The 26,828-nt window shown below is 34.4% G+C and overlaps 1 protein-coding gene and 1 long non-coding RNA gene across 5 annotated transcripts; one reads left to right on the top strand and one right to left on the bottom strand.

The window, feature by feature from the left end:
* Nucleotides 1–383: 383 nt before the first annotated feature.
* On the top strand, nt 384–26,828 carry LOC141399330 (uncharacterized). 4 transcript variants are annotated; one of them, XM_073977844.1, is made up of 7 exons: nt 384–490; nt 662–741; nt 13,232–13,356; nt 13,433–15,401; nt 15,468–17,930; nt 24,910–25,124; nt 25,190–26,828. In XM_073977844.1, the coding sequence occupies exons 3-7, from the start codon at nt 13,345–13,347 to the stop codon at nt 26,594–26,596; spliced, it is 6,066 nt and encodes a 2,021-aa protein (XP_073833945.1). In that variant the 5' UTR covers nt 384–490; nt 662–741; nt 13,232–13,344; the 3' UTR covers nt 26,597–26,828. The 4 variants fall into 4 exon arrangements, with proteins under 4 accessions (XP_073833945.1, XP_073833941.1, XP_073833944.1 ...); XM_073977840.1 differs by lacking the exon at nt 384–490 and having other exon boundaries at nt 647–741; nt 13,433–17,930; XM_073977843.1 differs by lacking the exons at nt 384–490; nt 662–741 and adding an exon at nt 6,466–6,526 and having other exon boundaries at nt 13,433–17,930.
* LOC141399333 (uncharacterized) lies at nt 7,887–9,562 on the bottom strand. The gene is made up of 3 exons (XR_012411822.1): nt 9,075–9,562; nt 8,064–8,138; nt 7,887–8,000 (listed from the first exon to the last, which is right to left on the bottom strand). It is a non-coding gene; the product is annotated as an uncharacterized lncRNA (long non-coding RNA).

Raw genomic sequence — 26,828 nt, 5'->3', positions numbered from 1 at the left:
GTCGTTCGTTCTGCAACTCATTTTTGCTGTTACCGACAATAATCGGTAAAATTAAATCGCAAAATTATGACTAAAAACATAAAGAAAAGTTGACATCACTGTTTGTGTCGGTAGAGGCAAGCGACTACTTTCTATTCATCGTTAACTTACCGAAAAATGTCGTTAATTATCGAAATTACAAGCATTTTAATATTACCGACAATTATCGATAACAGCAAAAATGAGTTACAGAATCCCACTACAGCTGATGTCATACATCTAAAAAAACATATGGTGTGATATAGCCAATAGAAGTATATCTGTTTTACCCAAAAGAAAAGGCAAGTTCTTTATGAGAAGAAATTGCGCCTCGTGGTTTAATTTCAATAATAAACAAAAGAATTTATTTAGCCTATTTCAATTTGCATTAGACGCAGCGTAGAAATTAACGGTTCAAAAACAAAAAAAAAAAGTGTGATAAAAAGAAAATCTACCAAAACATCTCGATGCTGTGAACGACACTTTTTTAAATGCCAAAACCAACGTGCAAGAAGTGGACTTGTTGTGAAAAGTCCACCTGGGGCTCAATTCTTGTTCTATGAAATTAAATATTTTATAGAGGAAATAAATTTCAAATGAAAAATTTTATAAAGAAAATATTTTTCATTTCAAATTTTCATAGAACAAGAATCCAGCCCCTGGATAACATGTTGGGCCGTAAAATGTTTATTGGATTATCCGATTTTGCAGAGAGATAGGGGGGTAAGTTGAATGGCTTTTGTATATTACGCCTAGTCTATGTGACAATTAAGCTGAAAACACATCCAACGTTTGAGTAAAATTTTGTGTCATTTCTGGTAGATGAATAAAATACAAAGTACTGCCAAGTTTTAATTTTTCTTTATTCTTCTACCAGAAATGACACAATACATTACTCAAACGTTGGATGTGTTTTCAGCTTTAAAGTAGTGCGTTAAAATTTGTTATTTTACAACGCAAAACCACTTATATTGTGGTATGTGTCTGTGTGCGTTATAAACGAACTATCGTTGCAGTCATGATGAAATTATAAGTGACGTAAAAATAGCAGCTAATGGGTGGACGTCATTGTGAATTCATAGTATGAAAACTTTAACAAAGTTTTATATTTATTTGATGCTGTTGTATTGCATGACCTTATTAAATAGACCTTAGTTGAAACGTTCTCCCTAGAGAACAAGGCACAATTTATAAAAAATATTCCCGAATTGGGGAAAATCCCTGAAAATGCTGCTAACAAATGATTTTTTTACTTATCATTTCGAAGACGATTACATTTAGTCGTTTCGGCGTCAAAAAGATACTACTGACTAGAGTTGTATAGTTCATGAACGAAATATTGAACGATTCATTGAAAAGAGCGTATGAACTAGATCGGTCGATATAGTTCGTTATAGTTCAATAGCTCACTGAGCTCTGAACGAACGATTCACAATCTAGTTCAGCATGCCATTCACATTAGAGTTGGGCAATTGAACGACCTAGTTCACTGTCCTAGTTCAAAAACGTATGAGGAACATCACACAAACTAACGTGAAATAATAAGTATACGCATTTTGTTGTAAGAAACGACCGGTGTCCATTGAACTAGATAGTGAACTAGGTAGTTCAATATAGTTCAATTTGCACAACTCTAATTCACATATGAATAAAGTGACGCCGCCTTCTGTGCTAAGTGATGTCTTCGTAATGTAATGAGTTTTGTTTATGTTTTGGATCAATAAAGGCCTGCGTACATAAGCTGCTTTGCCTGATTGCCTTGCTTACCTGCTTCATTTCTGACGTAATAAAAATAATAGAATAAAGACGAAATTTCGAACTGGGTTGCCATCAGTTGGAAATTGGGTCGGCCTTCTTTGTTCTTTTATTTTTTTATTGAAGCAGCAAAGCAAGGCAATCAGGCAAAGCAGCTTATGTACGCAGGCCTTAAGTCTGTCTGGTTACTTTCCCAGCAATAATTGTCCAGCAAGAACTTTCTCAGAGAGTAAGGCGTTTTTATTCTCTTTTGCTAGAAAATTGTAAAAAGTAAACAGACACCTTCCCAGCAAAAACCAGCAAGCAATCAGCTGACTTGCCAAAACAGAACAATTTGCCCGACAACAAAGGAAGCAAACACGTTGTATTTTTTAAAAATAAAAAAGAAAATGAAACAAAACAGTATTTTTCCACTTTACAAATTTGTTCTCCATAAAACAATACAATTAGACTATGTTATTTCCACAATAAAATTGTTTTTAATGTTCACAAACATAAATCAACAAAAAACTAAAAACGGCTGATTGATTGTTTTCAGGAAGAAGAAGAGCTTGCAAGTGCTTGCTAGAAGAAATTTGTCCAGCAAGAATTTGCAAGCTCTCAGTGAAAGAACTGTCAAAATGTCTCTCTCGAATCGCTCTCTTTTGCTGGTTTTTTGTGTTAACAGACGACTTCCAGCAACAATTGGTACAAATTTTAGGGTAACCAGACACAGCTAATGTGAAGTATCAACCCCCATTGTAATGATAGTAATTTCTACATAAAGAACATTTTTGACATAACATATCCCAATATATCGAATCCAATATGCCTTGTTTTGGATAGGAAAAATAAAAAATAACAAAGAAACATACATACACAAACAGCCCTATTCTGAACGCATGGGAGTTGGGCATTTTTCCCCATTTTCATTTATTTATTTTATTTATTTATTTCAAATATTTATTATAATAAAAAATTACAATAAAATTATATAAAAAATAGCACTAGCATCTAAGGCTATCGGCTAAGCCCCCCCCCATTTTCATATTCTGAATACAATTTTGTGGGAGTTTTTTTCCCATTTCCCATCTCCCCTCATTCTGAATGAAGTTCGAATTGGGAATTTGTTCCCATGGGAAAAAAGTATACATTCTCTATCTTGAATTGTGGGAGAATTTTGTGTCTTTTTGTGGGAAAAATCTCCCCAGCAAACAGTGTGGGAGTTTGAAAAAAAATTTCAAGAAATTTCATATTTTTATGTAATTTCATATTTTAAGACATCTACACGACAAAATTATTGCAAATATTTATAATCGCCAAATGTTTGCTTAATAAAAGCATACAAAATGTATTGTAAAATATGTCATTAGACGACTTCGGATTTTGCATATTCTTATATCGACACCTCCAAATAATAGTATGCTAAGTCTAAAAAGTGAGTTTTGCAGGAGAAGCTCTCAAAGTGTGGAAAATTTTTTGAACTTGAGTACTATGCTATGTCAATATTTGTTTATAACTTCTGTTCGGATTGACCGATCATTACCAAAATTTGACAGAATTTAAGTTAAAGGACGTTCGACACTTCTAAATAATAGTTTGCTAATTCTGAGTAGTGAGTTTTGCAGGACAAGCTCTAAAAGTTTGAAAATTTCTTTGACCTTCAGTACTATGCTAAGTAAATATTTGTTTATAACTTCTGTTCGGATTGTCCGATTATTACCAAAATTTGACAGAATTTAAGTTAAAGGACGTTAAATATAAAAATGTAAAGAATTTGAAAACATGCTAAGTCGACTTAGCATACTATTGTTTGGAGGCGTCGATATGATACAAAAACCTGCAAGAATCTAACATGTTTTACACCGATAAAAATTGTTCCTTTATGTTAACGAACAAAACAAAAATAGTATAAAAATTAGTAGATTTTTGCAGTTCTGGAACAGACCATATGTATTGGAACACTAGAAAAAGAGTCATGGTTGATTCTATTAACGCAGCACAGCAAGTAAAAAAATCAGTTCAAAATTTTTGGCAATAATTATTAAAATATATTGGAAAATAACCATAATATTTACAATCTTTGAAACTTTTATTCATTTTCGTAAAATAACCTTCGGGTTTTTTAAATCAGACGACTAACGTTCTATTGAAAACGTGTTAGTCTCCTCAACGACACTACAAACGTACATACATACTACATATATGCCAAATTATTGCAATGCTATTCCGTTTTCCGAAATGCCTTTTCTTGAATAGGATCGTTATTTTTGAACGTAGAAGCTTGCCTTTGCAAGGGCATGTGTTTTAGTTTTAGATTCAACCAAAAACATATTTTATTTATTTATTTTTTTTGAGATACGTCTTCTGAAATATGTAATATATATGTAAATATCCGAATTTATCTTTTTGAATTTTTTTTTAGAAATATGCAAAATACGTGTTCTAGCGATCATTAGGAATAAGTAAAACTAGCGATATACTCGTTAAAACCCTAAAACGCCTGTTAGACTATACACTTATAACATGTTTAAGTGCATTATCTCGATTTATTTGACAGATACTGTATGAAAATGACAAGTTAAATCGACTGGATTTGCTAAATCCACCATAGTCTAAACGTACTATAACTAAAATTACTCCGTATCAACATACAATTTTTAAATTCGTTACAAACTTAAAAAGTTCCGATTACTTTATACACAAAAATTATTTTTGCCTACTAAATAAAAAAATGCTTACACCAATTCGCACATTCTGAAGAAAATGTGCTTATTAGAACAACATCACAAATCGCTGACTCCATTCACTTAAAAATCCATAAATCAATGCACGGTTGTTGAATTAAGTGAGTTTTGCTAATCTAATTCAAAAACCGCGAATTCAATGCAAATAGGCATTTTGTATTACAAAACAAAATTACAGCTCCCAAAAGTATGCTATAATAATTTGGTGTAACTAATTTCGAAATTTCAGCTCCCATGGTTTGCTCTTCCCACGTCGTTTAGAATATGATAAACGTGGGAATGGGAAATTTTGCTCCCATGGGAAAGAGTTCCCATGAGAATGTTCAGAATAGGGCTGATATTGTTACGAATGTAACTGATAGGTTTATGTTAGTTTAGTTTAATTTCCGTTAATTTAAAAATTTGAGTTATAACGTAAAGTTTGTATTACGCAGTTACTTTATTTAAGCAACAACAACTACCATGTAGAACTCTCTTCATCATTCTAGTCGTTACATTACCTTTTATTAATGTGCTTTTGTTTGTTTTGCCATAATCATGTAATTATCGTTTAAGGTAGAATTAGACGTGACATAACCATAAAGCCATAAGGCCATATCAATCAGCTGATTCAACCAAACCTATGGAAATCAATGTATTCTATTAGTAGTAACATAATGCCATAGCCATAAGAAACCAATTGAGTTTTGGTTTTCTATGGTTATGGCGTTATGGCTATGTCACGTCTAATTCTACCTTTAGTTCCTACTTCTTATTGTATTTGTCTGCTTGTATGTATGTGAGTATGGTTGTTCGCTTATGGGAACTTTACACGATATGTATTTTACATATGGGTTGTCACTTTTTATATACAAAATGTATACGCAGAGTGACAACCCATATGTAAAATACATATCGTGTATAGTACCCATTAGTGCGAATGTGCGTCTGTGTGTTCGCTGCACAGATTCGAGATGTTGCCAGATTTTGTGGATAATTCTAGACCAAGGAGATTTTGGGTATAAATAGCGGTAGGAACGGCAAGATTGTGTTAGTTGTGTTTTACACGGCGTTTATATTATAGCCTTTTGCAGGGTTAACCTTCTTTATGAGGATTTATTTGAAATATAAGCAATGGAATTGACATTTAAAACCCAGTCGGTTTGTTAAATCCGGTTATATATAAATGGGGTATTAAGCGTTGGACTGAACAGATCGGTTAAAAAAGTGCTGCGTGCTAACTAGTCGGTTCCGAAAAAGTGTAATAAAGTAAATACAGCATTGTAGAAACGTAATCTAAAACGAACCCTGTTTTATTTGGTACAAATCGTACTGGAGAATAAAACAACGTCTACACGGAGATTATTTAAACCTAATTCCGTAACAATATCATTCGAAAAAAAAACATTTCCCAGAAAGACTTCTTCTTTATATTAATGATATGTAACCTACTCCAAGTTCGAACGATAAGCCGCGCAGTAAATCCCCGCTTGTAGAGGCGATACAACGTTTGTTAATATGTGAGGTATTTTGTTAAAATTTAAAAAAATAAAGCCCTAATAAACATGTGCTTCTTTGATTTCTAAAACAAAACATTGAAACAGCTTCTCCTTTTTCTATGAATTTCCAGCGACCCCAAACTTTTCTGCTAGAATTCTACTTACTGCGATGCATTTAGTGGAATGATGTGGAAACATATAAATTTAAAATGTAACGAATTTTCATTCATGTTTTCCAAAATATTCAACCAAATGTGAAAAATTATTAGTTTTTTAAATTCCAATAATTTATAGACATTTCTCAAACAAAAACAAATTCCTTTGTGGTTGTTGTTCGAGTTGTATTTGTTGTAGTATTAACTTTATCTTATATTTGTTCTACCATGGCTACAATCAGTAAAATAATGTAAATAATCAACAAATAATGTAAATAATTGCAGTCTATTAACTAGTTATTTTGACATTGGTTTTCTCTTAAAGATTATAGTTTAGTGAATCATCGAATTGTTCGGTTGTCACCCGCAGTGAACACTAAAAACAAGCCAATGGGTTAGTAAATGAAAATAACAGCAAACAATAAAAAATAATTAAATTGAATGATATTGTGAATAGTTAATTTAATTAATTTAATATTACATGAAAACATATACATATTTTACTAATTAAAATTATCTATAAAACTGCAAAAAAAAGAATTAAATTCATCAACTAGAACAAAAAGCACAGATTTAAAGAAATAATAGTACATATATACTAGGTAAGACATTGCTGTTACCTTTTGCTCTGTTCCCGTAATTTATAATATCTGTTCGATAACAAAATTGTAGTGCCTTAAGGTGTTCAAATACGAATTTTACCTCGACTCTGAACGCCATTTACCTTAAATGATGGAACTAGTTAAAATATATTTTTGCTTCATGTAATTTTTTCGTAAATATTTTCTATCCAATAAATATGTATATACATTTTTTTCTGCCATATCTGCTATAAATAACGATTTTAATAATTTTTGAAGGGTGTTCGAATATGAGTTTTGCAACTGTCCCAGCAAAAAGTTTGCATCCGCGGATGCAGTTAAATCACTAGAACAATTGCCGCTGGAGTACATCTTTTCCTTTTCACCTATGAATTTTACAAGAGAGCGCGAAGCTAGGATGCACTCCATTTTGCTTCCACGGCACACAGCTAGGATGCACTCCATTTTCGATCCAAATCACAGTATTTGATGTAGTGTTTTGGATCGAATTTAAATGCGGTCTAAAGATGGTATAAAATGCAAGTTGTTGCGTGGGCCGTATGGCGTTTAGCCAAATTATTTGTGTTTAATAATAGGCAGCATTTGAAATACGTGGTGAACGTAGGTGTCGGCAAATTAAAACTGAACCGGATATTTTAGGCGGCCGGTTCACATGCTAGATTTACAGTGTTGCCAGGTGAAGACCTGAAAATTCACGCTGATGGCGGCCCTATAAAAGGCATAACGGAGTGAAAATATCCCTTGTATTAGCCTTTGGATTGTAACAAAGAAACCAATTGTCTTTGTGCATAAGAATAAAAATAGTATCATTGCAAAAAAGTGGATTTACTTTGTAAATTAAATATTTTTATTGAACAAAAAGAAACGTTTTTTTTGTTTTTATTGATTGTGTTTTGGTTGTGTATTAAATTTATGCTTTTGTGCGTACAAACAAATGTAAGTTAATATGCATAGTGCTTAAACAGTAGGCTTATTGTTGAATGTTTGTTTCTTCTTGTGTTTGTTAAAGGTATCGCCAAAATCCAAGTTAACCGCAACCAAAAATAGACAAAACACTGGCTCCTCCAAATATTGGCCAGGAGGAAGCCAGCCAAATTTTTATGGAAACCGCCAAAAAATCTTTAAAACATAACCATCCAAAGTTTTGAGGATAGACTGCTATTGGCGCAAAGTCCTGTGTGTGCAAAGCTCGAGTAATTCCAAAGTGCCGAAGAAGATGAGTGTACTTGAGGAGAAACGCCCCTAAGAAATTCCCCAAAAACATACCTGAAATTAAAAATAAATAAGCATCTGGATACGAGGTAAAATTAATTATTTGCGCCTACATACCTTTTGAAAGTTGATCCATCGGCTTGATACATAACCAGTGTTTGCCAAGGATTGCGCATGCGCGCTTTATAATAACTGGAATGAAAAATAAGATATACATGATTAATTTTTAAAGAAAAAAGTCAAACCAAGACGAAGAAAAATTCAAAATATTTGTTTGTTAGAATAAGTTGTGATCGTCAGTAGTTAGTTCATTAGAATCTAAGACACATTTTTGTGTGCTAATGTGAGGATTTTTAACTCCTAGTAAGAAAAGTGGGTATAGGGTTGCCCCAAATATAAGAAGGAATTTCCTGGTTTTGTTTAATTTTGTATTCTGGACCATATGGTAACGTCCAGCTTTTGCCACTAACCGAGCTCGATTAGGAGGGAAACAGAGTTTAATGAAGTGGCTAGATTTGGCATAAATATAAAACATCCTTTTTGTATACTAGTGGTAATCTGAGATTTTGACTCACAAAAAACGATAGGGGTTAGAAGTTCATTATTCTGACAGTTTTTGTTTATAAAATATGTTTTAAGTATAGGATTAATCTATCTATGAAAATAAATGTTTGATTGTATCGATTAATATGAATTTCTAAGTGTTTGTTTGTAAGAGAGGAAAGTTAGGTTGTAGGTTGCAAATGAGGTAGGTGGTCGTGGATATGGGGCCCTTTAATATTATGTTTTCAGGACAAAAGGGTCAAGGATGGGCGGGCTGAGTGTGGGGACAAGAAACACCAAGTCCCTGAGTCATGGTCGTGTGGTGTATTGTCGTTTTATTTTGTATGTGTGTGTTTCCTCTTCCTGAAATTGATTGTTCGACCCCTAGGGCTGATGGTGGCAGGGTTGAGAACCCCCTGAATAAATGTGCCTCGTATGAGCAAGCCGGAACCCCACCATAGCGCCGCATTAGGCGGTTACGTAACAAAGAAAATAAAATACATTGCTTATTCGTGTAAAACAAGAATATTAACTTTATTTCATTAACACAAATTATAAAAAACTCTACATTAAATTTGATCGTACCTGAGTTTACTTCCTCTGCTCTGATTTTAATATTGATATTGCTTCATCATCCAAATGGTTTATTTTTCCTCCTACTCCAGCTCAGATTTCCCAAAAAAAAACTCCAACTCCACTTCAAAAATAACTTGAATCTCGTGAATTACAGCAATGTTCGTAACTTTAGTTTGTATTTCTTTATTTTTTTAAAACAAATTCTTATAAATTTAAACACTCTTTCTTGTGTTCAGAAAAAAAGTTTAGGGATCAAAAAATTGGCTTGCTTGGCTAGGGATCTTTAAGCGAGTGCTTTTAAAATGTATCGGGCGGACTGCATTTTTCATAACTCCGTGTGGACTGCATCGAAAGATGTATTGAAATCATAACACTACATTGCACTACTACCAATTTTTTTTGCTGGGCGTATTTGCAAGTTCTTACAACGGTTTCTCCTTTATTTAACAAGTTTGTTATCGAACAGCATTTTGTGAAAGTTTGTACCAACTTTTGTGTTATCGAAAAGACCTATTAAATGACAAAAGTAGTAAAAGTGGTGAATGCTTCCCATATAAAATGTGCTGTGTTTTGGTGTAACTGCTAAACCTAAATAACGACGGGACGTACACAAATATTTCACCAATCTACCTACCAAAACAACGCTCTCTGAGCGTCCGTATTACCCAAATACGTTGAGTCCCAAATCACATTAAAAACACAAAATCCGCAACCGAAACTTACTTCAATGTTTTCTTTCGTAAAACAAATAATTTTTCTTTGCAATGAATTGTATTTCATGTTTTGTTCGGCTTTTGTTTTTAAAATACAAAACACACACACATACAAACAATAACGCTCTGTCAAAGTTAAACTTTTTCAACTTATAAAAAGTATACGCTCGACGTATTTCGGTAGTTCTCATAAGAATACATCTGTTCTACTTTTTTCACCACACACGCTGGGTATACGTCTGTACATGGTACAATTACCAGGTAGATGAATCAGCCAACAACTACAACAAAAACCAGTTCAGGGGCTGGATTCTTGTTCTATGAAAAAATGAAATGAAAAAAATTACCTTTATAATTTTTTTCATTTGACTGAATTTTTTCCTTTATAAAAGTTTTCATTTCACATTTTCATAAAAACAAAATAGAGCCCCAGTACTGTGAAATGTCAAAAATGTTTTTCAAAAATAATAATAATAAACGCATTATTACAAAAATTCATCAATCTTTCACAATTTTTCTTTTAAAATTTTGTGTGTTTCAATTACAACAACTTTTTGGCAGCTCGCAGTGCATCAGCTGGGCTGATGCGGGTACCTGTATGATTGTGCCATGCCCTATATAGGTATGGGCCTAAAGGAAAATATGCAAATGTAGCAAAAAAATTTAGAATGGTTGCTCTCACTCGGACCGAAATTCTCCCTACCAACAACAAAACAACCTTTCCCCTCTTTAACATCATATCAGAGGGAGAGGATTGTATACAAACTTTAGAGAGCAAAGAACAACAAGAGATCTCTCGTGTTAACCTAATAACTCTCTTAAATGACCATATGAGGAATAATGTGTTGGGAAAAAGACACCGCTTAATTTTAACTACAGTGGGGCAACTATGGGGAAAATGTATGAAAGAAACTACAATCAGGACCAAAAACTGTTTATAGAACTTTAAAAAGCCTCAGAAGACCAAAAGTGTGCCCCATTAAATTTATACGAAGTAAAGAAGGAGAGCTACTGAGGGACGACCAGAAGATAATGACACGGTGGAGGGAGTATTTCAACGAGCTACTAAATGGTGATAGCACACCCGTTACGGAACAAACACCAAAAACTCAAGAAGATGAAGGTGTAACAAAGATAATAACAACGCAAGAACTTAGAACTTTCTACAGAAAATGAAACTGGGGAAAGCAGTAGGCCACGATGGTATAGCCCCAGAACTGCTGAAATACATGGGATTTGAGTAACTTGACGGCGGCAACATTGAGTATTTCTTCGTCTATAAATTTATTTGTCTATGGTTACAGTGTGATTTAACAGCAATTAATAATTGGTGCCAAAACAATCTTTTATAGTTGAATTATGATAAATGTTATTACGTGTGTTTTAGTAGACTGCGGTCAACAATAGTCATGGAATACTACATTGCAGAAAAACATATACACTGCACTCCGGTTAACTACCTTTCATTAAATTCCAAAAATTGAGGCAGTTACGAAAATCCCGCGTAACTACCTCATGTGCACTGCACTGTGTGGCTCCTTGGTGACAAAATAACCATAATTACACAAATTTATTTTAATCTAATACGTATATTTAATACAATCAAAGAAATTCAATTTTCACAACACAGAAAAGTATACATACACCCCAAGGAAATACGAGTATTATCGTAAAATTTATAAAATTAGTAGCAAAATTTATATATTTTTTAGTTTTGGCGAATGTCTCTGGGTGTCTGAGATATATTTTAGAGAAAAGAAAATAATTTTTGGGGGTCAAATTTCGTATATACCTCGTTAAAGCTGACCCTTGCTTAATTTTTTGCGTTTTTAGCTATTGTACTTTATAAAAAGCACAAAATTCGTATCAGATGGCAAATCTGGAGACCCTAGAAGGCTTTGAAGTTGTTTTTGTTGTTGTTTAGTTGCGAAATATACCTTCCTGAACGTCGATAAACGCACGTTTTTCCTCAGATTTTTTAGGAAGTGAATAGATTCCGCGGAATTCTTGGTGCAAATTACATATAGATGGCCTTGAATTGCCTTGTAATATTGTCGGATACAATCCTTGGACATTAATTGAATCAGAAGTGTGACATATTTTGTTACAAACCTGTTCCCAAAGCTTCTAAAGCAACAAAATATAAGCACTACCAAAAAAGCATGAAATTTGTACTGTGAACAACGTCGTTTTCGTATTATGATCGTTACCGTTACTATAGGCGCGAAACGTTTCGTATAATTGTACATTTCTGAGTCGATTAATGCCCAAGGATTGTATCCGACAATATTACAAGGCAATTCAAGGCCATCTATATGTAATTTTCACCAAGAATTCCGCGGAATCTATTCACTTCCTGAGATATCTGGGGGAAAACGTGCGTTTACCGACGTTCAGGAAGGTATATTTCGCACAAAAACAACTTCAAAGCCTTCTAGGGTCTCCAGATTTGCCATCTGATGCGAATTTTGTGCTTTTTATAAAGTACAATAGCTAAAAACGCAAAAAATTAAGCAAGGGTCCGCTTTAACGAGGTATATAAGAAATTTGACCCTAAATAACCGCATTTGACCCCCAAAAATTATTTTCTTTTCTCTAAAATATATCTCAGACACCCAGAGACATATATTTTCTCTAAAATATATCTCACACACCCAGAGACATTTGCCAAAACTAAAAAATTTATAAATTTTGCTACTAATTCCATAAATTTTACGATAATACTCGTATTTCCTTGGGGTGTATGTATACTTTTCTGTGTTGTGAAAATTTAATTTCTTCAATTGTACTAAATATACTCATTAGATTAAAATACATTTGTGTAATTATGGTTATTTTGTCACCAAAGAGCCACACAATGCAGTTGATGCTGTAAAAAACCCAACGATTTAGCCAAAACTGCATTTTTGTAGGGTGTATGTATACTTTTCTGTGTCACTGTATGCATTTGCATAGGATTCCTCTGTCTAGTCATATGTCATACCTTATTGGATCCATCCGATCCATAACGGTTACATTTGCTTTCATTGGCAAAAATAAGTCTGTTTGGGTCGGATGGACCAAATAAGGTATGGCTATAGCAAATACGGCCTTGTTTGTCCAACAAAACATGAAATACATTTATTGTAAAGGGAAATTATTTGTTCCTACGAAAACATTTACATAAATAAGTTTCTGTCGCGGTTTTTGTGCGTTAAATTTGATCTCAATTATAACATATTTCGGTAATACGGACGCGTTGTTGTGATGGGATGCTAAATATTTTTGCACGTCCCGTTGTTAGATGGGTATAATTGTTAAATATAATTTTTTAATCTTGTGGCGCAGAAAAATGAATATTATAAATAAATTTTGTTGTATAATGAAAAAATTGCAAAAAAACGTGTTTCAGCAACATTTAGTAAAAATTATCAAGTATGTACATGGACAAACCTAATGATTTCCTTTTTTCAGATATTCTTAATAGACCTCGATGACTGTCAGTTTTGTTGGTCAGTGTGTACTACGCTTAAAACATTAACAACGTTAAACAATATATTATAAAACAATATAAAAAGTTGTTAGTTATGGACGATAGGGTAAGAGGCAGAATAAACACATCTTCTAAAAAACCATTATATATGTACATATATTCATCTTTTAACTGTTTTTTAGACCGTTCCACCGGATGTAATGAAACCCTCCAGCAATCACGCTATAATTGAATTTGTTGATCTGTGTTCAGAAGGCGAAGAAGATAATTTGGAAAAAGAAAATATGGCTAAATCGATGAAAGCAAAATCTTCTTTACCAATAGAAGAAAGTGATGATGATTTATCTGCTTCATATCCGACAACATTCAACGCCACAGTTGCCTGTACAGAAGATACTTCTAACAAAACCTCGAAAGAGGTGGAAGGTGAAATTTCCAATAAATTCCTCCAACCATCTGAAGTTACCAAAGAACAAGTTAAGGATGTTGCAAACGGTAATAAACGACGCCGATTATCTGAAAGCTCAAAAGAGCAAAGCGTTGTTGATTCTGTCTCAAAAAGTTCGATATTGATGTACTATATCCCAAAAGAAAGCGATCAACTAATAAAATCTATTGGTGACAAAAGACGTTACAGTGTAGATGTACATTCCGTAATTGCTAAACAATTAATTGAAGCCGATTCCACAACAGTGGTTAGTTCATCACAAGCATCCACCGAATCATTTAAATCTCCATCCAAACGACGTAAAACCTCTAAGCCCCAGAAACGGCTATCAAATAGGCAGACAAGTAATTCCATTCCCAAAAAAATAAATACTCCAGACAGAAATGATGATAGCGACGAGGACAGAAAATATGCATTACCGGCAACATCCACCAAACCAAATGCTCAAAAAATCAAGTTACGCATCAAGAAAAAATTTACAGTTGTTCGGAAGAAATCTGTTAAAAGAAAACCTAAGGCTTCAAAGCACAATAGAAGTATAAATCGAGTACCTACATCTGGTAATATGAAACCCGCCCTCAATGTACTCAACAATGACTGTCAAATGTTTGCAAATAATAACAGAGGTTGTGTTCTCTGCAATGATAAACCAAGAAATTTGACCAATCACTACATACGTAAGCATAAAACTGAATCGTATATATCCCGGTTGTCAAGGTCTCAGCTGGATGATTTACTTTCAAACACACCATTTGTCACAGAAGTGAAGGGCCCGGCGGGCTCTTGTATACCTTACTACTCCATCGAATGTAAATTCTGTAACTTAAATTTGAATGAACCATTTTCAGAATTGTACGATCATTACTCCTCACATACGGGAGAATATGCCTATTATTGTAACAAATGTAAGCTGAGTCGACCCTATCGGCCAGATATTGAATCACATCAAAAGCATACGAAATTATGTTCCAATTCAGGCATACAAGTTATGTATAGTTATAAACCGGGTGCCAGGGTTATTTATCTTTATTATTGTAATATTTGTAATTTTGTTCAGTTGAATGAGGCCAACATACTGAAACATCTAAGGGAACATCATGGTCCCCAACATTTAAATGGAAATATTAAAAAATGCATTTTGGCAGCTATAAGTGATGCTCCTGATACCAATACTAAGGGCCGAAGCAATGCCAGTTCTAGCAAGTCAGTGACTACCACCCCAGTCCCTTCGGTAGTAGGATCATTGTTACAACAAGAGTCACAAGTCATGGCGGCTTTAAACGCCGCTGGACCCGTTTCTAAAGTTTTTAAACCTTTAATCATAAAATCAGAATCAATGGACGATGAAGATAATAGATTAACACCACAAATTGCGTTGAACTCCGTCACGGTCAATTCTACTAGAGAAAAGGCAATTAATGATGACTCAACATATACCTATACCCCTGAACGGCAATTAAAGAAACTACATGAAAATACTTCACGCCAAGACCAGACAGCCCCAGCAGCCGTCGTTGCCAGGGATATACAGAAACAGCAACCACGCAACATGGCCGCGAAAATTGGATCTAAGAGCCCTGGTAATACAAGTTCCATCAAGTCAATGACCACCACGCCAGACCCTTTGGTAGTAATATCATCTTTACAACAACAGTCACAAGTCATAGCGGATTTGAAGCCAGCTGGACCCAACGATAAATTTGGTAAGCCTTTAATCATAAAATCAGAATCAATGGACGATGAAGACAATAGATTAACTCCACCACCAGGGCAACAAACTGCGTTAAACTCTGTCACGGTCAATTCTACAAGAGAAAAGGCAACTAATGATGACTCTAAATATGCCCTTGAGCAACAATTAAAGAAACTACCAGAAGATACTACACGCCAAGAAGAGGCAGCACCAGCAACCGTCGTTGTCAATAAAACGCAAAAACAGCAACCACCCAACATGGCCACGACAATCGCATCTAAAAGCCCTAGCAATACATGTTCTACCAAGTCAATGACTACCACACCAGTCCCTTCGGTAGTAGGATCATCGTTACAACAAGAGTCACAAGTCATGGCGGATTTAAACGCCGCTGGACCCGTTTCTAAAGTTTTTAAACCTTTAATCTTAAAATCAGAATCAATGGACGATGAAGATAATAGATTAACACCACCACCAAGGCAACAAACTGCGTTGAACTCCGTCACGGTCAATTCTACTAGAGAAAAGCCAATTAATGATGACTCAACATATACCTTTACCCATGAACGGCAATTAAAGAAACTACATGAAGATATTTCACGCCAAGACCAGACAGCCGCAGCAGCCGTCGTTGCCAGGAAAATGCAGAAACAGCAACCACCCAACATGGCCGCGAAAATTGGATCTAAGAGCCCTGGTAATACAAGTTCCACCAAGTCAATGACCACCACACCAGTCCCTTCGGTAGTAATATCATCATTACAACAACAACAGTCACAAGTCATAGCGGATTTAAACCCCGCTGTACCCGACGATAAATTTGTTAAACCTTTAATCATAAAATCAGAATCAATGGACGATGAAAACAATAGATTAACTCCACCACCAGGGCAACAAACTGCGTTAAACTCTGTCACGGTCAATTCTACAAGAGAAAAGGCAACTAATGATGACTCGAAATATGCGCAACAATTAAAGAAACTACATGAAGATACTACACGCCAAGAAGAGACAGTACCAGCAACCGTAGTTGTCAATAAAATGCAAAAACAGCAACCACCCAACATGGCCACGACAATCGCATCTAAAAGCCCTAGCAATACATGTTCTACCAAGTCAATGACTACCACACCAGTCCCTTCGGTAGTAGGATCATCGTTACAACAACAGTCACAAGTCACTGGACCCGTTGCTAAAGTTTTTAAACCTTTAGTCATAAAATCAGAATCAATGGACCATGAAGATAATAGATTAACACCACCACCAAGGCAACAAACTGCATTGAACTCCGTCACGGTCAATTCTACTAGAGAAAAGGCAATTAATGATGACTCAACATATACCTATACCCCTGAACGGCAATTAAAGAAACTACATGAGGATACTTCACGCCAAGACCAGACAGCCGTCGTTGCCAGGAAAATGCAGAATCAGCAACCACCCAACATGGCCACGAAAATTGGATCTAAGAGCCCTGGTAATACAAGTTCTACCAAGTCAATGACTACCACACCAGTCCCTTCGGTAGTAGGATCATTGCTACAACAAGAGTCACAAGTCATTGCGGATTTAAACCCCACTGGACCCGTTGCTAAAGTTTTTAAACCTTTAGTCATAAAATCTGAATCAATGGACGATGAAGATAATAGATTAACACCATCGCCAGGGCAACAAACTGCGTTAAACTCTGCCATGGTAAATTCTACAAGAGAAAAGGCACCTAATGATGGTTCAATACGTACCTCTGAACAACAATTAAAGAAACTACATGAAAATACTACACGCCAAGAAGAGACAGTCCCAGCAGCCGTTGTTGTCAGTAAACAGCAAAAACAGCAAACACCCAACATTGCCACGACAATCGCACCTAAAAGCCCTAGCAATACATGTTCTACCAAGTCAATGACTACCAGGCCAGTTCCTTCTGTAGTAGGACCATCGGTACAACAGCAGCCACCGGTCTTGGCAGATTTAAACCTCGCTCAAACCATTGCTAATGCTATTAAACCTTTTATCATAAAATCAAATCCACAACCAATGGACGATGAAGATAATAATTTAACACCACCAAGACAACAATCTGCCACGAATTCCCCAATGGCGAATTCAACAGTATCTCTGTATAGACTTTCATATCGTATCTATCCAATACATGTTAAATATTTCGGTCTGTATAAATGCCTTAGTGGTGATTGCTATTTCAACACAGATTGTCCGGAAGAATTTAAACAACATTTACAAAATCACAGCCAAGAAACTCTTTGTTTAAAATGTCCTTATTGTTGTTTTTCCCTGAGACAATTATCGATTGAATCATTGATAGATCATACTCAGCAAGAACACAGTCACATGTTATATCAATGTTCGGGATGTTGTTATCGCAGCCTGGATGCCTCCAATGTTTTGTTACATCAAAAAGAACAGCATTCGGATGAAAATAAGATGAAAATATATAAATGTTCCGGCGTGGAACTTACAATCAATGAAGATTCTCTCAACGACAAATTGAAATCAATTTCACCGAAAATACCCTGCCCATGTAAGTAATGAATAAAAAAATAAATATTTAGAGATATAACATTATACAGTATGCAAAGTTCATATTCGTACATCCCTAAAAAAATTAATAAAATCGTTATTAATTCCATATTTTATGTTCAAATATGAAATAATTGATAGGAATTACCATAACGAAGAAAGATTTAAGAATAACAAAACAAATTTTTAATTTATTCCGTCATTTAGGTATAGATGGCGCCTGTGTGGGTGGCAAAGTTCGTATTCGTACACCTAAAAACACTATATATTTGGAGTTTTTAAGGATTTTCAAAGCAAAATACCTCAAATTTTTGTTTTAGTCTTCTTTCTGAATGCCTCTGCTATAGAAATATTTAAAAATAACGGTAATTTTATTGAAATTTTTGCATGAATAAAAAGTCGGAGGAATATTTAAAATCCTTAAGAAAAATGTGGTAGATATGATTAACTATTGCAATTTATTCCCGAATTTTTGACGAAAATAGCTAATAGCAGTCCTTCTGTAACAATATTTGAGGTCTAATATGAAAATAAATGTTGTCAGCGTTTGGAAATGCAAAGAAACGTAATCCGGGCTTAGGTAAAGTAAACACATTTTTGGTTTTTACTCGGTAAAAATCGGAAGTTTCGTTCTATATTTGACATAAAATGTATTAAAGTGTTAGAATACGGTTTCGAAAATCATTTTATGCCGAAAACTGTGAGAAATTATGAAGAAAAATAAAACTGTACAAGTTTTCATACTGTCTGCGTACGACTGAAATTCTACCTTTACTATGAACGAGGGTTATGGCTGCCGAATTGCGAAAATAGTGGTTTTTACTTCTTTAAAATTATATTTCTTTACCAAATGATCCAAAATGAGTACAAAAATGTCAAAAGAATGAAGTAAATGGTCCAGGAAAGAACGTGGGGTAACCTTTTGAAGAAATGCAATATTTCTGGGGAAATTTTCTTAATTAAAATTTTTTATTCCTCGTAATTTTCGATATTTCTTGACATAGAATGATTTTCGAAACCGTATTCTAAAACTTCAATACATTTTATGTCAAATATAAAACGAAACTTCCGATTTTTACCAACTAAAAACCAAAAATGTGTTTACTTTACCTAAGCCCGGATTACGTTTCTTTGCATTTCCAAACGCTGACAACATTTATTTTCACATTAGACCTCGAATATTGTTACAGAAGGACTGCTATTAGCTATTCTCGTCAAAAATTCTGGAATAAATTGCAATAGCTAATCCTATCTACCACATTTTTCTTAAGGATTTTAAATATTTCTCCGACTTTTTATTCATGCAAAATTTTTAATAAAATTACCGTTATTATTAAACATTTCTATAGCAAAGGCATTCAAAAAGAAGTCTAAAACAAAAATTTGCGGAATTTTGCTTTGAATATATTTAAAACTCCAAATATATAGTGCTTATAGGTGTACGAATACGAATTTTGCCACCCACACAGGCGCCATCTATACCTAAATGATGGAATAAATTAAAAATTTGTGTTGTTATTCTTAAATCTTTCTTCGTTATGGTAATTCCTATCAATTATTTCATATTTGCACATAAAATATGGAATTAATAACGATTTTATTCATTTTTTAGGGGTGTACGAATATGAACTTTGCATACTGTATACTACACTTCTGTGCTAACCAGCCTGAAAAGTGCGCTGCGAACCTAGCTCTTCCATTATATATCTATAATGTTCAACAAGTCACTTACCTTTGGTTATTTTCCAGGAAAATGAAAAGAATCTTATATTATACCTCTTTTTAAATCAGGAAATAGAATCGACGTGTGTAATTATAGACGTATTGCTAAACTAAATATTATTTCAAAATTATTTTAAAGAAATCGAAATTCCAACATTGATTTCGAAAACGCCATTCCACTGTAATAAAACCTTTGGAATTAAGTACGTTAGCACATGGTGGATTTTAAAATAAATATCAAACTGATTGTATTTATATCGATTTAAGTAAAGCTTCCGATCAAGTTATTGTAAAATTACTATTAGAAAAACTGAATAAAATTGGGTTTAGGACAATGGTGAACAAGAAGAGAGCATTTATATGGAGAATCGTACGAACACGTAAAGGGGAGTGCTCATCTTGTTCATCTATGGTTAAGGGCATCATTGATGCAGTGGCTAACATCATATTTAATTGGCAGAGTACAAAGTATCAAGTTTGAATCAGCTATTTTCAATAAAATCTCCATAGCTTGTCCCGGACCACACTAGCGTGAATTTCATTAAAAAATTTCATGAAATAAGGTGTTCTTAAATCGAATTCCCCACTACAGCAATTTTATGATTTTACTCTACTATGGACGTCGATCTAGAGACGCATAATTTCATATCAAAATTTCAGTGAAATTACTGTAGTGTGGCCCGGGACCTTCTGGTATTTCTCAGGGAAGCCAGCTTGGCCCAGTGCTATTTACCTTATTCATTAATGATTTACCGAACGTGATATGTTATTCTAAAGTTTTAATGTATGCAGATGATGTTTAGGTATTTTACTTAATAAGCAATCCAATAGATCAACTCAAATTGCAATCAGACCTAGATATTTTTATCAATGGTGTAAAAGTAACTTAACTTAAAACAAACTCTAAAGGCCTCGTCACATGAGAGGATTTCTGGCTAGATGAAGTCATCGGCTGGCATATTTGGTAAATGAACAAAAGGAAAATGGTAACATATGGTAACTATATATCATCGGCCGATGATGCTGACTTAACAAGTCATGCCGCTTAAGGGGTGTTTACACTATCTATGAATGTCATATGAGATGTCAAATTTGCTACCTGTGAATGTTGTACACATAGTGTGACCACTATGAAAATGTTCATCTATCAAAATGATGTGGCAAGTCATATCATTTAGGGAGCGCTGTATTCTGCCATGTATTTTCGTATGCAGTTGAGAAATTAATTGTTAGAAGAAAGCAATTTTACCAAAATTAAGGAAATAGGTAAAGAAAACGCAAATGTGAGTGCGATTAAAGTTTTTAACAATATAAATTGTGTTATTTGCGTGATTTACATTTTGTGGTCATATGAAATTGTATGCTAGTGTGAACGCAAAAACTATGGACTTTGACAAACATAAAGGATGTCGAATGGATAAAAGAAGTGATAGCTCATATGACATTGATAGATAATGTAAACACCCCTTTATGTAACGTGGCCTTAATTCAGTGTTCACCAGCAACAACAAATTCAGCCGCTGTGTTGGGCACACACACGAGATTATAATAGATATATCTATCCCTCTCTAGATAAACATCGTGTGCGTTAATTCATTGCTAATGCCAAGTTTACACTTGCGCTCTAAAATCCACTGGATTTCACGAAATCCTGAAATACACCCCGGTGTTTAGACTTATTTTTTTGTTGATTTCAAACATATCACAATAATCAAGGTAGATGCATATGCGCAGCTGATCGAACATGAATTTTCAAAACAAGTTGTTGTAAATTGAATTAGTCATCAAAAATATACGACAATATAGAACTTTACAATTTTATTTCGAAAATTATCTATATATAGTATTAATTTTGTACGGTTCTAACAAATGAAACGTGATTTTATCGTTGAGACGTCATAATAATAAATTTTAATCGATAAAAGTTATGTTCAGAACTTGCAAACTATTACTTTTAGTGCTAAAAATGTGTTGCCGTACTCCGAAATCTAGCAAGACTTGCACTACTCTTTAAACAAAAATAGCCCCGAATAACTTTCTCTTCTCCTGTTTTCTGCCATACAATTTTGGCCTAGTAGGAACTAGAAGCATGTTCATTGACATTTAAATACGATAGCTGATACGTTAATTTTGACATTTCTGCTGGAGTTTTTGCAATTTCAGTAATTTCCCGTTCCCTTATTAGAGGCCCTATGCTCCTCAAGGAGTTAAACGGAAAAGAAGATTTTTTAAGAAATTTGTATGGGGAAGCAATTTTGACAATTCGCTTTTTTTAACATTACCATTAAAAAATTACGGGAACACAATGAAAAATAGCATTGTATCAAAGTAATTTATTATTTTTTCACATGTTTAAATGTTCAAATTTTGATACTAAAATTTTTTGTTGCAGCAGTTGACCATCTACCTTGTTTATTCAGATACGTGAAAAGTGTTGCAACTTTTGGTACTTTTTTAGGCAAAAACAGGGTTGTATATCATGTGTACTGTGATTTCGATGTTGATTTCGCTGAAATCACGAAATGAGATGATTTCGTTTTTGTATGCAAAATCATGATAAATTTTGTATGATTCCGCGCGAAATCACGAAACGCCTTCGAAATCACGAAAAGACGCCGAATGTAAACCAAACATAAAACAAAGAAGATGATCTGTGGTGAGAGCAACGTTCAAACTCACCACAATTGAGATTGTGTGTGTTCACACAGACACGGCTCGCAAGACCAGTGGTGATTAACACTGGTATAAATTCATTTTGCGTGTAGTGGTGCCCACTTTTACATCCACTACCACTGGAATGTAATCCTTGTACTCAGCCTCCGGAATACGACTCAGCTTGAATGCCCACTCGCAGCGAGTAAAATAATCTTCAACGGATGATTAATCATTTGCTTTGTATGGCGAAACCGCAAGCGGCGTAGTTGCTGCTCTTCCTGCTGCATTCTGTTGTGAAATATTAGCAAATATTTCCGCAATAATCTTCAAGTCCTCTGCACCCAGTGGCATGTTTGACGATCCCACTTCTGACACCACTTTTATGTATTAAAACAGCAATATGTTAATACTATAACGAAATGTTTATTAAAGAATGAACATGCATGTGTAAAAAAGACTTATTACTATGTTTACATTTACGAAATCAAATTTCATCTGTCAATTCCATTGTGTATACGTCAAATGAAAACTCATCTGAAATCGATTGGATTTCATTTGAAGTTTTGAGCAATGGAATTGACAGTTGAAATCAAGTGGATTTCGTAAATGTAAATATAGTATTAAGACCATGGCAGAACTACCAGGTAGTGGTATCACACCAGCTGATCGAATATGAAAAGTCAAATCCCTTTATAAAAAAATATTTTTGTTGTAATTTCCCCAACAACATAAATAAAGTTTTGACATAACATATTCAAAATTTTACGATGCCACTACCTGGGTAATTGTGCCATGATTAAGACTAATGACATAGACTAATGAAAAGATAGACGACGGAATGCTCTCACCGAGTATGTTCGAATTGAGTGTGCTGAAAAAGCAACTCAAAACAAAATGCCAAAAAATAGGTCTGTATGATAACTCAAAAGTTTGTACAAATTTGTACAAACTTATACAAAATGCTGTTCGATAACAAACTTGTTCAGTGAAAGAAGATTGAGAGGTGTTGCAAGAACTTACAAATACTTTTTACTTGCGAAGTTATCGAACAGGCCTAATATAAGTTAATAAATATTTTGTTCTGGCAAAAGGCAACTTGGGGTTAGTTTTTGATGGGAACAATATCCTCAGACAAAAATATCCATAAAAATATTGCCATTTTCCGCAAAAATACGTCTTCGACTTTTTTGAGTTTTCGTGTTTGAGTAGCTTGACGGCGCAAAATTGAGTATTCCTTCGTCTATGTTTTCATTAGTCTATGCTAATGATTACAGTTTATTTCAAATACTGACAGATAAGTAGTGTTGCCATATATTGCTTATGTCAACATTAAAGAGCAAGGCTGCCAGACTAATACATAACAGTTGATAACTTCGAAACGAGTTGAGATTTTTTAACCATTCAAAATATAGGGGTTATCATGAATGAAATTTCTCCGTGAGTTTTGTTTTTCCGCCGTTGCAACTTAAGGGAGAAAGTGAAAAAATTCACGGGGAATTGCAGTTCATGATAACCCCCTATAATTTTGTAGGCTGAAAAGTTGTCTTTAAAATGGCATAGAAAATGGCAATTTGGCTATAAATTTCTAGTTTTTGAAGTTGTTTTCCAAAAAAAATACTATGAAAAATCATTAACGGCTTTGTCTAGAGTACGCACAAACAGTTTAACGTTATGTGGAAAGTCCTGTATCAGTCAGGCTTGCCCCATATTAGACTAGTATTTAATGGTATTGCCCTGATAGATGGAAAAATAGGATACAGAACAAAAGTTTTTGTACATTTCTTTGAAAATAGTTTTTAGAAACATTATTAACAATGTCGAGATCATGTTTGCTTTTAGGGCAAAACCTATAACTCTGCGTGTGCGTTTAAAACACAAAATACATGTATTTCAATTTGAAATACATGTATTTTGTTTTTGTATTTTTGAACGCACACGCAACAGGCAGAGTTATAGGTTTTGCCCTTTTGAAAACAAAAATTTCAGCACCCATGGTTGCCCTTCAAGCCCAAACAAAAAATCTCAACTCGTTGCGAAGTTATTAACGATTACATTTTTTATTTCATGTTGCATCATTTTCAGTGACATACACTATATAATTAGACTTTTTTAAGGCTCGATATGTTCTCCAAAGTGTCCGATTTGTCTGTGATTGTCCCATATATGTATGTATGATCTCATTTTCCTTTTCCCGATAATAATACCAATTCCTAATATTACACTGTTGGGCGCCACCGTGATGCAATGGTATGAACAGCCATCTTGCACATTGAAGGTCGTGGGTTCGATTCCCGGGCCAGGCAACATCAAACATTTCAACGGTGGAAAAATACCTCTCAGTAATATTGACGACATTTCCTGAGTATTTCAGCCATGTAAAACTCCTCTACAAGTGGTGTCTTAAGACACGCCGTTCGGACTCGGCAATAAACAGTAGGTCCCGTATCATTGAGTTAATATAAATCGGGGTGCACTCATTGATATGAGAGAAGTCTAACTTGTCCCGCATGGGATGTTCGTGGAATAATTATTATATATATAATATTACACTGTTTTTGTGTACCTGCAAATATTTACTTGTTTCTATTATTTTTTTCTTTTAGATTGCTCCGGTCGTCAATCTTTCTATAATACCAATCTGTTAAAGCAACACATACAAAATTATCATAGATTTCAACATAATGAGAAATATTATTCATGTATTTACTGTGGACATGTGGGCAAGGGAGAGGAAATACTTAAGAAACACTTGGTCCTTTGGCATCCCAATGAATTTCCCTTTATTTGTAATCATAATACCAATGACATACCTAAGGATGTAAGTTTGGTCTATGTTGAAGAAATTCTTTATAAACTAACATTTCACCCACTTCTTTCTAACAGGATTGTGTGGAGCACTTGCAATTGTTGCCTGTTGCCACATCTTCGATTACAACGATCATTGATTGTACTGCTGCCAATGCTGCTGATTTAATGACAGATGTTAAACCAAATGTTGAGGAGTTTTTAAAATGCCAAGAAGGGAATGTTAAAAATCGCCTAAGGGAATTAACAAAAAAATCTGGTATAAGTCTGGAGCGCTTGTATCGTTGCCCGGAACAATCATGTACGATTTATACTACATCATACGATTTATGGCTACATCACGTGAGAACTAAACACCGCTGTTTAGTATGCAAATGTCCCCATTGTCCAAGTGGGGAGAAAGTCTTTGCGCTGGAAGAATTTAAAACACATTTTGATGGGCATCGTCGTCATATATATTTATGTTATCACTGTCCTCAAACATTTGCCAGCTATGAGGATGCTGTGACCCATGCTTCGGCTGCAGAGCATGTGCAAGCATTTGGTCAAATGCGTATGGAGCAAATTATTATTGATTCAAGTTTTTCTTATTTTATACAAATTGGCTCAGATATGTTTAACGATCGTGCAGAATTTATACCGAATCTTTTGAATATTTTGAATGAGCGTTTACGTGATCAAGCAACTAAAGATGATAGCTTAAGAAATAGTTGGCCGATACCAACGGAGAATAAACCAAAGTGGCTAGAAGATTTCCCCACTGACATTTGCCGAAAATTGGAAAAGAAGTGCTTCAATGGCCGCTGCGAATTTCGTGCTACCGAGACGGCCGAGCTTTTCAAACATGTTCGGGAAAATCACAAAATATCCGGTTCAACATTCAGTTGTCGTCAATGTGATTTTAACATTATCAATTGTCAGCACTGGGATGATATCCTGGCCCATATACAACAACATTCCGATAGTTCCTTCTTTATATGTGGAGCCTGCTCGGCTTACTTTTACAATCGTTCAATGATGGCATTTCACATACGTGAAAAGCATGATGTTCGTGATGTACCACTTCTAAATTTGGTCAAAATCAAAAGGCAAATCTATTTCCGATTGGCAATTGTGTTTGCCACCAAATGTCTATCGTTTAGTACGATGTGTAATTGTTTCTGCTGTGAAGAGAAGGATATGAATGGTCATGTCTATATTTTACATTTGGAACGTTATCACAAATTCGTACTGCAATATTTTTGTGAATGGTGTAATTTACCCATTGAATCCGTGCAAAAAGTGCAGGAACATTTTAGCAATCTTCACACTAGAAATAGTTTGAAAATACGCTGTGAACTGTCTTCAAAATATGACCTGAAAATAATATCGCTGAGAAATTTTAGGGTACAAATTGAAACAAATGGAAAACCTAAGGATAATATGGAAAGTAATGATGATTGTATAATAATTAGCGATGATGATGATGATGACGTAACAGATTAGAACAATTTGGAAAGTGTCAATAATATACAGTGACTGCCACTGAAAATGATGCAACCTGCCCCCCTATTCAGTAACTTTTTAACAACTTTACTCATTGTTTATTTTACAACAATTTCATTTGTTTGTTTTGTAGTTGTTACAAAAACAAAAGAAATTTTAACAACTTTTTAATCGATAAAAGTTACAGAATAGGCCTACTGAAATAAAAATGTAAACGCTGATAACTGGGAAA

This window comes from Musca autumnalis, unplaced genomic scaffold (genome assembly GCF_047663935.1).
Source record: "Musca autumnalis isolate F117 unplaced genomic scaffold, ASM4766393v1 scaffold_3, whole genome shotgun sequence".
Taxonomy (NCBI): Eukaryota; Metazoa; Arthropoda; class Insecta; order Diptera; family Muscidae; genus Musca; species Musca autumnalis.
Note: the sequence above shows the minus strand (reverse complement) of the source record. Positions and strands in the feature narration are given on the sequence as shown.